Here is a 14018-nt window from a genome sequence, read left to right as displayed (position 1 = left end):
CACAGGGTGGAACTGCGCACGTTCACTCACACGAGGACATTTTCCATTGGCTGGTGCGGTTCAAACCTCTGTTGTTCAAGGGTCACCCCAAGGCTGGGCATGTGCGTCTGCGGGGCCACTAGTGATACGCAGATATCCGATGGTGCCCCTAACCCTGGCATTGTCACAGGGTCCATTGCACTTAGAACAGCACCATAGAAGTGGGCTGTGATGATGGTGGTGGTGGCCAGGGCTGGAGGAAGCAGGGGCTCTGGTTATATGATTTCTCTTTAGGTCTTGGGAAGAAGGAGCGCCCCGCCCCCACCCACCTCATCAGAGCTTGTGAGGGCTGGGGCTGGCCCTGCCCACCCCATGGACTTGTGTTTGTTTTCTCCTAGGGTGACCTTGGGCCTCTGGGCACCCCTGGGGAGCAGGGCCTCATTGGGCAGCGGGTAAGTTGACGCAAATTTATTCTCCCTGGAATAATTTATTCCCCAGGGGTGTTTGGACTGGGGAGGGATTTACTCAACCTCCCTGAGTCTGTTTCCTCACGTGCAGAAGGAGACCACGCACCTCTGCGCCCTGCTCTTGATGGGTCGGCATGTCCACAGTGTGGAGGTGCCCTTCACAGGACAGCCTTCTGTGGGCAAAACGTTGGGGCTCACTGCATGCTCAGTGGCGCCCCCTCTCACACATTAGCAGTAGCATTTCCAAGTCTCTAAGCAGGTCTGCAACCAAGAAATTGGTTTCTTTTGGATTAATCCAGGGTCTGGGTCTCATTCCCAGACTTGCTGGCAGGAAAGTCTGAGGGGTGGCGTCACTTTGCTCATCTGAGAAATGGGATTCCACCAGGGAGTTCTGTGAGGGCTCACTCCAGTTCCAGAAATAGTATCCCCAGTGGCTGCCATTTGTGGGTGCTTATACCGTGCCTTGGAGAAACCCTGCAAGGACGAGGGGTGAGCCCCGTTTTCCGACGAGGGCTGAATAGTTTGCTTGTGGTCAGCTGCCAGTGATTGGGAAACCCGGTGGTGCACTGAGGTCTGCCTGACAGCAAGGCCTTTCTCAACCACTGGGCCACACTGCCTCCCAGTCTAACCAACCAACCACAATGGCTCTGTGACCAGCCATTTCAAACTCGACACCTCATGCAGCACCCCCAGCCTACCCTGCAGACAGCAGGGGTCTGCCCCTCCTCTCCAGGAACTGAGTGGGTGCCTCCACCCTCTTGCTCATTCACAGATTCAGCCACCCACTGTGTGGGTGCCAGGGCCCCACTGCCTAGAGATCAGGGGTTGGGGGGTCCTGCCCCAAAGAGGGGGAAGCCAGTAATGTCTCCTTGTCTTTTCCCACCACGCTTTCCAGGGAGAGCCGGGCCTCGAGGGTGACAGCGGCCCTGCAGGGCCCGATGGGCTGAAGGTAAGTGTCCTGGTGCAGGGCCTGGGGAGGAGGAGGTGTTCTGGAACGGCCTCCTGCCCCCGCCCGCCCTCCTGTCTAACCCTAACTTCTCCCAGAAGCACCATGTTTCCAAAAGCTCTGAGAGCAGACCTCTGGCTGTTCCCATTGAGAGTGGGTGAGGGGGGCCTGTCCAGCACCCACCCTCCCACCCTGCTCAGGGGTTTGAGGACTCTCCCCACCCTCCCCTCCTCCACTTCCCTTCTCCTCAAAACAGCAGCGTCTCTCGACTGAGGGTGGAACCTGAACACCTGCTCTATGCCAGGCCCAGAGCCAGCGGCTTTGCTATTGATTATCTTCCAAATATCCTTAAAGATCAGGAAAGTAATAATCACCACCCATGCCCTGTAAGCCACTGCTTACGGAGGACTAGTCACACAGGTACCAGGTACTATGTGAAGTCCTTTATGTGGGTCTTGATCAACGCGATGGGCTAAGTTCTGTATTTAGATAAACTGAGACTCAGAGGTTAAGTGACTTGCCCGAGGACACGCAGCTAATAACAGCACAGCCAAGACCCAAGCCTCGGCTTGCTCTCTGCACCATGCACCCATTGTAAAGGTGAAGAGAGTGAGGCTCAGAGGGAGGTAGGGATGTATTCATCCAGTGTCTGTGGCTGTGAGTGGAGGATCCAGAACTCAAACCCAGGGCTTACTGGCAGCAAACCAAGTGGGCCTAACTCAGACCTGCTGTGTCCTCTGTTAGCCACAGATGCTAGAACCTTGAGGTGCTGGAGCCCCCCTTAACTCCCAGGCAGCTGAGCACTGGTCTCTAATACCGCCCTGCCTCCAGCTCAGGCCTGTCCCTGGCCTCCATCCCTGACCCAACAGTGGGCTTTCAGCTACCCAGCCCAGGTCCCACGTGCCATGTCCCGGATTCCCTCGGTCATCCATTCATCTCCATGTGACCTCGATAAGCAACCCTCTTCTCTGGGCCTGAGTTCCTGCATCTCTAGACCCCCACCCCCACTGCCCTGCCCCCACAGTTGCTCAGGGTCCGGGCTTCCCCTCTCCCAGGATGCCTTGCTGAAAGGTCCCTGGCTGGCTCCCATTCACCTGCCCCATATTTTTCTTGCAATGGCGAGAGCGCCCCCTGTCGGCCTCTTTCCCTTCCACACCCTGGGCCTCTCCATACCCTGTGCCAAGCGCCCGTTCACTCTTCGGTGATGTTGAAGAACATTCTGGCCAAAATGCTTTGTGTGCTGGCCATGTGCTTGTACCACCGCCTTAAGAGCTTGATATGAATGACCCACTTCATCCTCCGTGACCCTGGGCGCTCGGTGCATTGCCATCCCCACTCAACAGACGAGAAAACAGCCCCTGCGGAGGCTGCCCGCTCTGGGCAGCGGCCTTCTCCTGGGGTTCGCGGCTGAGGTGCGCTGGGAGGGGTGTCCAGGCTGGCGCCTCACAGTCTTTCCAGTCCCGGCTCCTGGGCCCTGGCTGCTTCCTCTTTCACTCCCTCCAAAGCCAGCCCTCCCCCAGTCCCTGGGCCAGAGGAGTCACGCAGATGTGTGGTGTCTTCCCTGGTCCCCGCGCGAACCCCGGGAGAGCGTGTTTTCTCTATGGTGTTTGTTGAGAATGGCCTTCCTGGCGAAACAGCCCCTGGGAGGTGCATAGTCTGTAGTTGATAGAGTGCTGTTATGCCGATGGTCTCTGCGGAGTTCGCTGACAAGCGGCCATCCGTGGTGGCGAGGACCGTGGGGTGGCTGGGTCTCAGCGAACCTTGATCCCGCACGTGCGCCAGAGGCTGTGCGAAGCTGTTTGCACGGAGCAATCTTTCAGCCCTCACGGGAGCACTTCGGTGGTGGTTTTACAAATGAGGGAACTTTCCCAGGAGTGCACCGCGAGGGAGAAGTGGCAGCAAGACTTGCACTTAGGCGGGGTAACCCCGCGGGGAGGGAGGCCTTGTCCCTGAGCACGGAACCTCGGCACCAGAAGGAACCACAGCCCTGGGGACGCGTCAGTGCCTGCCACTGACTTACACTTGGCATTGGGAAGTCTCCGCCTCTCTCTGGGCCTCAGTTTCCTCATCTGTAAGTTGAGAGAGTTGAGCTAGGCAACTGATAAGGCTGTCTGGGCATTGGCAGATGTCCTCAAACTCCGGGATTACCCAGAACCCCCAGAGCCCATTCTGCGTGGGATCAGGGACCCCCACCCCAGCAGTGTGAGAGCCCAGGCTGTGGGGGTCTTGGAGATCTCTGGAGACAGAGCCCCTGCAGGGCTTGGACTAGGGCCCCTCGCTGAAAACCAGCTCAGCCGCCTGAACAGGCTGCCTACCTCTGAGAGCTAGCAGAGAGGTGGCCAGGGATGACCGGCCAGAAGGGGAACCCTGCAGCCAGGGGAGTCTGCAGGAGGGTCATCAGGGCCAGCCCCCTGGCTCCTTGCCAGGCCCCGCTAGGGATCTGAGAATCTCAGTGGAACGGAGCCTCAGAGAGCAACCTGCTTGTCTCTTTCTAGATCTGCTCTGCGCTGGCCCACACGCTGGCTCGGAGTCTGTCCCTCATCTGTGTCCTCTCTGGACCCCTCTCCTTTGGGAAGTTCTCCGTGGCTGAGCTAGAAACTGCCCCAGCACCCCCCCCCACCAGCCCTCTGCACCCTGAGCCCAGGCCCCGCAGGGCCGTCGGCAGTGCGTGCTCTCAGCGACCCTGTTCCCACGCTCCGGCTCCACGCCCTCTGAACCGCTCTCTCCTGGACTCCCACCAGTTTATCTGTGTCCCTCGTAAAGTGTGGCGCCAGGAAACAAAACTGGCAGAGACTCTGCTGCTCCCCACCCCTTCCTCGTACCCATGACTTCATACCCTCTCCCAAGGGCCTCTCTGACAGTCACCGCTGAGCCACCTTCAGACTGGCCGGAGGTCCCACCGGGCCTGCCAGCCCTGATGGAGGCAGCCTTCTGGCGGGCACTGCCCTGTCTGCCCCTGTGCGGCCACTGCCTACGCTGCACCCTCGTACCTCCTCTGCGGCCACTGCCTACGCTGCACCCTCGTACCTCCTCTGCGGCCACTGCCTACGCTGCACCCCTCGTACCTCCTCTGCGCCCACTGCCTACGCTGCACCCCTCGTACCTCCTCTGCGCCCACTGCCTACGCTGCACCCCTCGTACCTCCTCTGCGCCCACTGCCTACGCTGCACCCCTCCTACCTCCTCTGCGGCCACTGCCTACGCTGCACCCCTCGTACCTCCTCTGCGCCCACTGCCTACGCTGCACCCCTCGTACCTCCTCTGCGCCCACTGCCTACGCTGCACCCCTCCTACCTCCTCTGCGGCCACTGCCTACGCTGCACCCCTCGTACCTCCTTTGTGGCCACTGCCTACGCTGTACCCCTCATACCGGTTCTGGCCATGGGGCCAAGGGCAGGAGCCCTGCCCCCTTCTGACAGCGCTGCCAGACATGACCAGTGCTGTGTAAGTGCTGGCTGCCCTGTGTCGCCAGGGGGTGTGTTCTGCAGCCAGTGAGGAGAACCTCACAGCAGACAGCAGGGAAACGTGCTCACCGAGGAGTAGGACATTAACCAACAAGTCTGGAGCTGTGCGGTCTGATTGGATTGTGCCTGTGAAGCTTAGTTCATGGCTAACTGGCTGTGTGATCTTGGGACCATTGTTTCTCTGCTCTGAGACTGGCATACAGCAATCAGACTATCACCTCTTATTATTTAAATTTTTTTTTCTTTTCCTTTATTGATTTTCTAGAGAGAGAGGAAGTGAGAGGGAGGGAGAGAGAGACACATCAATGAGAGAGAACATCGATTGGCCGCCACCCGCACGACCAACCAGGGCCGGGGACAAACTGCAACCGAAAGTACGTGCCCTTAGCAGGAACCGAACCCGGATCTCTCCGGACCACAGGCCGACGCTCTAACCGCTGAGCCAAACTGGCCAGGACAAACTTTTTTTCTTTATACACATTTATTTCAGCTTTTTACAATTCTTGTCTTCCCCATGTGTCTGCCTTGGAGACAGCTGGTCTCCTGAACCTGGCCCCTTCCTGTGAACTTCGTGGGGTAGGTGTGGTCAGGGTCCTCTCTGTCCTGAGCCACCCCCTCCCGGGCCCAGGCGTGGACACTAGCAATCGCCGTGTCGGGGATGGTCCCTGTGCCGGCCAGGCCACGCCAGCCCAGCCCTTCAGGCGGCTCCAGAAAGCATCAGGGAATCAGAGGCTGGTCCGCTGTGGACATCTGGGTGAGCCCTGAGCTTTGGGACCTCTGTTGTGCTTGATGACTAATTCATTCTTTCTCTCTCTTCTCTTCATGCCCTTCCCACCCAGGGGGACAGGGGTGACCAAGGGCCTGATGGCATACGTGGTGAGAAAGGCCAGGAGGGACTGATGGGTGAGGATGGCCCCCCCGGTCCTCCCGGCATCACTGGCGTCCGGGTGAGTGTACTTGGCTGCATGCCAGCACTTAGGGCTCCTGGGGGCGAACAGCATCGAGCCTGTGTCAGGCAGTGGGGCGGGAGGCCTTTTGGGGCTTCTGCTGTGGTCCTTCCTTCCCCACCTGTACTGCCGTGGCTTCCCAGCACCATCAGAGTCGTAGCACTCTCTTTGGCCTGGCTGCCGTGCCCTGCATCAGCCTGGCTCCCCGGACCACACCCTGCCCAACCCCACCTTCCACCGCACTGAATTTAACAGGGCGGATTCGGCAGGAGGGGCGCTGGCCCTGAGTCTCTATCAGCAACTTGCTGTGTGACCTCTCACTTGTCCTTGCCCTTTCTGGGTCCCGCCCTTGGTGTGATGAAGGATTTGGAAGGAATGTGTGCTGAGATAACTTTGCGTCCCAGTGGCACTTTTTAAATGAGCTTTTGAGTATCATGATTGTGGAATGGGCAAAAACATGTGACAGAAATAGCCCTGGACCCGAAGTCCAAAAGTTGAGATCTGGTTCAAGCGCCCACTCTCTGGATGACCTTGAACAAATCGCTGCCTCTCTCTGAGCCTTGGTGTTCTCATTTATGAAAAGTCAATGAAAGTGCGGATAGGCCAGCACTTTGTCAAATGCAAGTCTTGCCTGGCTGGTGTAGCTCAGTGGATTGTGCACCAAGAAGTCACCAGTTCGATTCCCAGTCAGGCAAATGCCCAGGTTACAGGCTTGATCCCCAGTGGGGGGCATGCAGGAGGCAGCCCATCGATGTTTCTATCTCTCTTTCCCTTCCTCTCTAAAAAAATCAATGAAAACATATTTTTAAAAAGAATGTAGGAGAAATTAAAAGGATAGATTGTCTCTATGAATTTGGGAAAGGAAATGACTGGAAGCTGGTGGTGGTGGTGGTGGTGGTAGTAGTGATGATGATGATGGTGGTAATGGTGGTAGTAGTGATGATATTGATCGTGGTAGTGATAGTAGTGATGATGATGGTGGTTACGGTTGTGATGATGGTGATGGTGGTGATAATGGTGATGGTGATAGTGGTGATGATGGTGGTGGTGGTGGTGATAATGGTAATGGTGATTGTGGTGATGATGGTGGTGGTGGTGATAATGGTGATGATGGTGGTGGTGGTGATGGTAGTAGTGGTAGTGATGATGGTGATGGTGGTGGCGGTGGTAGTGGTAATGGTGATGATGATGTTAGTGGTGGTGATGGTGAAGGTGGTTGTGGTGGTGATGGTGATAATGATGTTAGTGGTGGTGATGATGGTGGTGATGGTGAAGGTGGTGATGATAATGGTAATGGTGATTGTGGTGATGATGGTGGTGGTGGTGATAATGGTGATGATGGTGGTGGTGGTGATGATGGTGATGGTGGTGGTGGTAGTGGTGGTGGTGATGGTGGTGGTGGTGATAATGATGGTGGTAATGGTGGTAGTAGTGATGATATTGATCGTGGTAGTGATAGTAGTGATGATGATGGTGGTTATGGTTGTGATGATGGTGATGGTGATAGTGGTGATGATGGTGATGATGGTGGTGGTAGAGTTGGTGATAGAGATCGCAGTGGCAGCAGTGGTGACAGAGGACGTGGTGATGAGGTGGTTTTAGTGGTGGTGGTGGTGGTGGCAATGCTTTGTCACATTTCGCTGTCACTCCCAATTCTCATATACTGGAACTGGAAAGAGGCAGGCTGGGGCCCGACTGAGTGTGTGTCAGGTGATGGAGGCGGCGAGAACCCTGTATTGGAATCTCTTTGGCATCAGGGCTGCAGAACAAGTATCTCCCACTCTGTGGCTGGAAACAGTTGAGTATTTAAAAATAGAATTTTATGAGCAATCGGGGCCTTTCCAGAAATAAGTCTATATGGACGAGGGCCCAGCAAAAGTCTTCCTTCTGGCCCCACAGCCTCACCCACTGGATGCGCCAGCACTTACTCAGGGTTTCCGCACCATGGGGGTGCTCCCAGCTGCAGAGAGAGCCGAGCAGAACGAGAGGCCGGCTGCCTGTCCTGTCCCGAGGCAGCTCCGTCTCCCGGGCCCTGTGCTGAACACTTTGGCACTGACTCATTTCTCCTCTGACAGAATCAGCCTTTACAGTCGCCTTGGTCCACCCGCAAATTCCATCAGCCCCCGTGTCCCGATTTCACAGTGCCCCTGCCAGGACCAGCCTGGGCCAAGGGGCACCTAGACACTGGGCATTCGTGTCTCATTTCTCACCTGGCTGGTGACCTGCAGACAACGCCTCCATCTCGCTGAGCCTCGGTTTCTTTAGCTCTAAAATGGGTTCCATAGCCCCTTCCTCCCAGCCCTGTGACGAGAACGGAATGAGATGAGTGTAGACACATTGCCTGGCCATGGTTGAGGCTGGGACAGTTGTTAGTATTTTGTCACTGGCGGGACAAGAGACTTTGAGATTGTCAAGACTATGACTCTTTGATAGAAACAGAATACAAGCCATGTGTGTGATTTAAAATGTCCTAATAGTCACATTCTAAAAAAGGTAAATAGAAACAGGCGAAATTAACAGTGGTAACATTTTATTTAGCCCAGTATATTCAAAATACAAACATTTCAACATGTTATCAATATTAAAATGATCAATAAGGTATTTTGCAATCCAGTGTCGAGTTTACACTTCTAGTACCTCTCCATTCAGAGGCTAAATTCTCATGGAAAAAACTTGGTCTGTATTTAGATTTCATAAAACTCACAGTTGAAAGTGTAGATTCATATCCCAACTTGTTCCTACTGCACTTGAAAGGTTTCCAATAATCGAATTGTCTGTTTTTAAATTTAATTTCAAACGCGTCAACATTTAATCACATTGAGAATTCAGTTCTTCCGTCGCTGTAGCCCATGTGGCGAAGGGTTACCATACTGGACATTACAAGGCCAGTTCAAGACCTTCGAGGTAAAGGTGGAGAAACTGAGCCTCAAAGAGAGGGGACTTGTCTAGGGTCACGTGAGGACTTCAGCACCAGAACCAGCACGGTCTGTGCTCAGTCCTTCCAGGGCCGCTGCTTCCTGCCTCTTGAGGGCCCAGGATGGGTTGGCTGGCGCTCCCCTCAGGGACAGAGTTGTCCTCTGCGGTACATCTTGCCATGTGGTGTCTTTGGAGCAGACATGTTTCCCTTACACGAAGTCGAAGCCTTACTGACCTCCCTGTAAGTTTCAGCCACGGGCATTCTCAGGGCAGCTGCTGACATCTGCAGGCAGGAACCAAGCTCTCAGTGCAGAGCTGTTCCCACTGGCTGCCCAACAGTCGCCATGACAACACCATCACAGACTATGGACCAGGTACCTTGCAGAGCATGATACCTACCGCCAGGTTGACCCCTCGGCCCTGTGCCCACTTCACACAGGATGTCAGGTCGTGCGGATAGCGAGCGCAGACTCAGTTGTGGACCCAGGCAGTCGCCCCCTGGCTCGCGCTGTGACGCGGCTCGGGCCTGCCTCCGCGACACTCACTTCTCTCCTTCCCGCTGCCTCCCTCAGGGTCCCGAAGGAAAACCAGGGAGGCAAGGCGAGAAGGGCCGGGCCGGGGCCAAGGTAAGACCCCCCACCTCCTCCTGCCATGATCTGCCCTTGTCCCCCTCTCCCCTCACCTCCCACCAGAGGCCTGGTGACAGCTGTCTCTCCTCTCACTGCAGGGTGCCAAGGGCTACCAAGGACAGCTGGGTGAGATGGGAGCCCCTGGAGACCCCGGACCCCCTGGTACCCCAGGCCCAAAAGGGTCCCGGGGCACCCTGGGACCAACGGTGAGCACTCTCTGGGTGGGGTGGGGTGGGGTGGGGTGGGGTCAGTCATGGAGCAGAGGGGCCAAGGGCAGAAAGGGAGGTCCCCCATTCCGGCTGTCTGCTGAACACCCGTTGTCCCAGCCACTTCCTTTGAATCATGGAAACTGCAGCCCCTGTCCTGGAAAAGTGCACACGCACAGAGGATTTCTCACAACATGACAAGGTCCGGGAGTCTCCTGAAGACCCGGATGAACAAATCCTGCTTGATCTTAATCTTAGTGAACCAGACCCTTGGGCGTGCTTTCACTGAACAAGTTTTCCCGCGGGCAATAGAGTCACGAGGGTCAGGGTGAGGCCGCTGCAGCTCCCTGGCTGCCTCTAAAGCTGACCCAGGCATTGCCAGCCTGAGGGGTGTCACAGCTGCAGGGGGGCTGTCACAGCTGCAGGGGGGCTGTCACAGCTGCAGGGGGGCTGTCACAGCTGCAGGGGGGCTGTCACAGCTGCAGGGGGGCAGACAGCACCTCTGAGCTTCCAGTGGGCGCTGGTGAGCGCTGCGCGGGCCTGTGGCGCGGGCCCGTTTCCGCAGTGGACGTGCTGCCAGCCTGAGGCCGCCGAATGCGAGGCTGGGCAGGTGCTCTGGTATCTGCTGTTCCCACGGTGCAGGTGCAATAGATGTGACAGCCTCCCGAGTCTAGGCAACGCATTGCAAAATGTAAAACAGTTAGGAAGAAGTGAGTTTTGAATATTTGTTGTCTTTGTGTTTGATATAATTGAACCGTAAGTTCATGAGTCTAATTTTTCGTAACCATTCTGCTCACGAAGTTGGGGAAAATCGAGCCATCGGCTCTTAGGAACCACTGGAGCTGGGAGGAGGGGTGGGGGAGGGGGAGGAGGGAGCTCCAGGACACGGGGACAGTGAGACACCTCGACCTCAGCCTGGGTGCTGGGTGCTGGGTGAAGTAGATGTGCCGGGCGGCTGGGCTGAATGGGGATGGAGCCCTGGGGACAGACTGGGCCCAAGTCCCTGCTGTGAGAGCCACACCCCGTACCAACGCGGGTCTCCTCCTCTCGTAGGGTGCTCCAGGACGGATGGGGGCCCAAGGAGAACCAGGACTGGCTGGTTACCATGTAAGGAAGCCTCACCTCCCCCTCTCTGGAACCCTGTCCTGCAGGCCTGGGTCCTCCACCTCCACCACCTCCCACCTGGGGCCAGCCTCAGGCACTGAGATGCATAGTCTCACCTGCCCAGGGAGCCGGAGCCCACAGACCAGGGTGGAGGTCAAGGACCATCGGTGGCCGGGTGGGGTGGGGTGGACAGAGGGACCGTCCTGCGCCGAGTCCTTCCCCTGCTGCGGGTGCCCACACCCCTCGTCCCTGAGCTTCCCAGCTGTGCTCTGTGGAAGGGAAGAGCCTTAGTCCGGTTTTGCATCCAAGTTGGCACCCCTTAGAGGTGGCTGGGCCAGACCCACATTGCACATCTGGGACGCCAGGCCTCGGAGGGGCATCGGGCTTGCTCAGAAAGGGAAACAGAGGCCCGGGGAGGTGAAGGATGGGTGTGCAAGGCCCGGCTGCTTGTCCAGTTAGTGGTGGGATCCGTGTGTGAGAGGTCCCGCAGGGAGGGGAGAAGGGGGACAGGACGGGAGAGAGAGGGCAAAGGAGTTGGAAACTGGAGGAGTCCCTATGTGTGGTCTGGCCACAGCCTGGAAAATCCGCTGAGGCCAGCATTCTGCCCCTGCCCCGGAGGACGCGGCCGGCTCTCCCGAGATCTGTCCCAGATCTGCTCCAGGTTATCCAAGTGGATCCACCCTTAGAGGTGTATCTGGGACCCACGCAACAGGTCTGGGAGGCCAGGGCCCAGAGAGGCACAGGGCTTGCTCAAAAGTCACACAGCAAGTTGGGGCAGAGCCAGGACCTAGTCACATAGCCCAGTGCCTCCAGCTCTGAGTGTCTGTCCTTCATCACGTCTCTCCCAAGCCCTTGCACCCCCATGCTCTCAACCCCTGCCTTGCCTTCTTGTTTCCTGCAGGGACACAAAGGCACCGTGGGACCCCTCGGGCCTCCAGGACCAAAGGGCGAAAAGGTGGGTGTTGGGTTGTGGGCAGCAGCTCCTTGATAGCCAGGCGGGCAGGAGCGAGCCGCTGGGGCGCTGGCTGGGACAGCCGGGACGGTCCAGCAGGCTCACCCGCTCACACCACGGCGGCGGGGGCAGCAGTGACACCCTCCATGCAGCACAGATGTACGGGCATTGTCTCTACCCAGCTCCAGAACAAACACACAGTCCCTGCCCTCCTGGGGCTTGTAGTCCAGCAAGGGAAGTGGCCGCGAGCCATGTAATGACTGAAACTCTGCGATGCCATCATCTACATGAACGTGGGAACTGAGCCTTGCTGGTGAATGAGATCACCCAGCGAGAGCCAGGGGAGGGCCGAGGAAGGAGCGGGCGGAGCACCGGCATCTGACAACCACGCAGGCAGAGGGGAGGCACTCCATGCTGCACCCCTCCGCTGGAAGGACCCTTGCTGATCACTGGGCCTGCCCCGCTGTGCAGGTGGGGAGCTGAGGGGCCAGGGGTCCACGGCAGCGGGCCCGGGTCACATCCCAAGGCAGCGCCAGGCTGGCCCGCCTGGGAGTCCTGCATTAGCAGCTCCAGCTCCTTCTCTCCTCCCTCCTCTGCTGATGGCTCAGCTGGAAGGTCTCCGAGCAGGCAGCTGCCACGGCCTCCTGGACCCGCTGCCTCCTCGGCCTCCTTTCTTTTGCTGAGTCAGCTCCCCACTAACTGCATCCCGCTGTGGGTGAATCACCCTGGCCTGGCTTGCTGTCCAGCTGGCCCATTGCTCCTGCTTGGAGAACAGATCTGCCGTCAGAACGAGCCGCAGGCTCTGACATCACACAGGAAACCGCAGAAAGCGCCTCTCGGCTCCCAGAGTCCCTCTTCGGCCCCCAGGCTGGCGCAGGAAGAGTTAACACAGACCCTAAAAAAGAGAGGTGCCTCTCTGCTATGGGCCATCTACAGCCCCAGAAATAGTCCCTGTGGCTGCTGAGAGTAGAACCCAAACCCCAAATCCACTGTAAGTCTGCTGGGGCATTGGGTGGGGCCCTGAGCCTTGGCTGCCTCATGTGTTAAGTGGGTGAGCACCTAGGGAAGCCTGTGTATCAGGCAGACACGTCTTCTGACTTACGTGGTATTACGTGGGACGTGGTACCATGAGTTACGTGGTATCGTGCATCCAGCTATGCAGCAGGTATTTATGAATATATAATGATTGACTGAGTGTGGGGTCTCGGGAATGATGCCCTGAAGAGCTCAAAAATAGTAACATGAGTGAACAGTCAACGCAGACTGGGAGGGAAGAGAGCAGGCTCCTGGGGAGACCACAGCCCCTTCCGAAGCAAGAGAAATGGGCCAGCTCTTCCCCCAACCTCTCTCCCTAATCTCGCCTCGACCTGATACGAAGGTGTCAGTGTCCCACAGGACAGGAGGAGAAACTCAGGGTCCACGATGCTTGGGGACCAGCTCGGGATCAGGGGCGGGTGGCAGGACCAGGACTCAGACGGTCTGAGGTCAGACCCTGCTTCTCCAGCCCGATGCTGAGGCCTTAATGAGCACAACGCTGCTCTGCTTGGAAACTCCCTGCCGGCCTGTGGCCAGAGGCAGTGGCCAGAGGGAGTGGGGTGATGGGATGAGACCCTGGGAACAGGGAGAAGGGTGGCGGGGGCTCCACCAGCTCTCTGGTGCTAAAAATGCACCCCCAAATTACAGCCACATTGGGGGAGAGATCTCTACAGCTGGCTTTTGGCCGAGACCGCCCCTTGATTTCTGTGTGGCTTTGACTAAGACCCGTCTTTCCCTGGGCCTCAGTTTCCCCATCTGTAAAATGGGGCAAAGTCGCAGCAGCGTAGGGGTGCTCTATGGGTTCTGTGAAACAATGTTTGAGGCCTACCTCACGAAATGCCTGGCACACAGAACACATTAGTCGACAGAGCCCCTCAAAGCCCCGTCCAGCTGCCTCCCGGCCACAGGGGGACAAGACCCTGGACAAAGAGCCAGAGAGAGTGGGCAGGGTGGAGAGGGAATCCCCACTCCCCGGCCACCCTCCTGGGTACAGCTGATCCTAGGCCTGGAGCCAAATCCCTCCCGCCTTCCATCTCTGCCCACAGAAGCCACAGAGGCCCTGGGCCAAGGTGCTACCGCCGCCAGCCCGGGGACTGATCCTTGCCTCGGACAGGCTCCAGCCCCAGGCCCAGCTCCCCTCTCTCCTGCCTCTCAGCCTGCCCTTCAAATCCCTGCTGACAGTGAGGGGGCTCAGGGGCGCCCTAGCTTGAGCCCCTGCCCAGAATGCGCCCCATGGGAGGTGACCCCCGTGTGGTCTGGGGCTGGAACACTCCGGGCCCCGAGGATCTGCCGCTGGCTGTCCTGTGTGCACCTGTACACCTTCCCTGCAGCTGGCACCTGGCTTCCAGCCACCTGTCCCGCAGGCGACCGAGG

The 14018-nt window shown here is 57.7% G+C and overlaps 1 protein-coding gene across 1 annotated transcript in view; it reads left to right on the top strand.

Annotated features, from left to right (window-relative positions):
- The window catches only part of COL27A1 (collagen type XXVII alpha 1 chain), a 128079-nt gene that overhangs the window by 93924 nt on the left and 20137 nt on the right, over positions 1 to 14018 (top strand). Inside the window, exons 35-41 of the mRNA XM_036261231.1 lie at positions 378 to 431; positions 1342 to 1395; positions 5695 to 5802; positions 9291 to 9344; positions 9446 to 9553; positions 10607 to 10660; positions 11559 to 11612. Coding sequence (XP_036117124.1) covers positions 378 to 431; positions 1342 to 1395; positions 5695 to 5802; positions 9291 to 9344; positions 9446 to 9553; positions 10607 to 10660; positions 11559 to 11612 — 486 coding nt within the window. The remainder of the gene's footprint in view (positions 1 to 377; positions 432 to 1341; positions 1396 to 5694; positions 5803 to 9290; positions 9345 to 9445; positions 9554 to 10606; positions 10661 to 11558; positions 11613 to 14018) is intronic.

This window comes from Molossus molossus, unplaced genomic scaffold (assembly GCF_014108415.1).
Source record: "Molossus molossus isolate mMolMol1 unplaced genomic scaffold, mMolMol1.p scaffold_m16_p_14, whole genome shotgun sequence".
NCBI lineage: Eukaryota > Metazoa > Chordata > Mammalia > Chiroptera > Molossidae > Molossus > Molossus molossus.
Note: the sequence above shows the minus strand (reverse complement) of the source record. Positions and strands in the feature narration are given on the sequence as shown.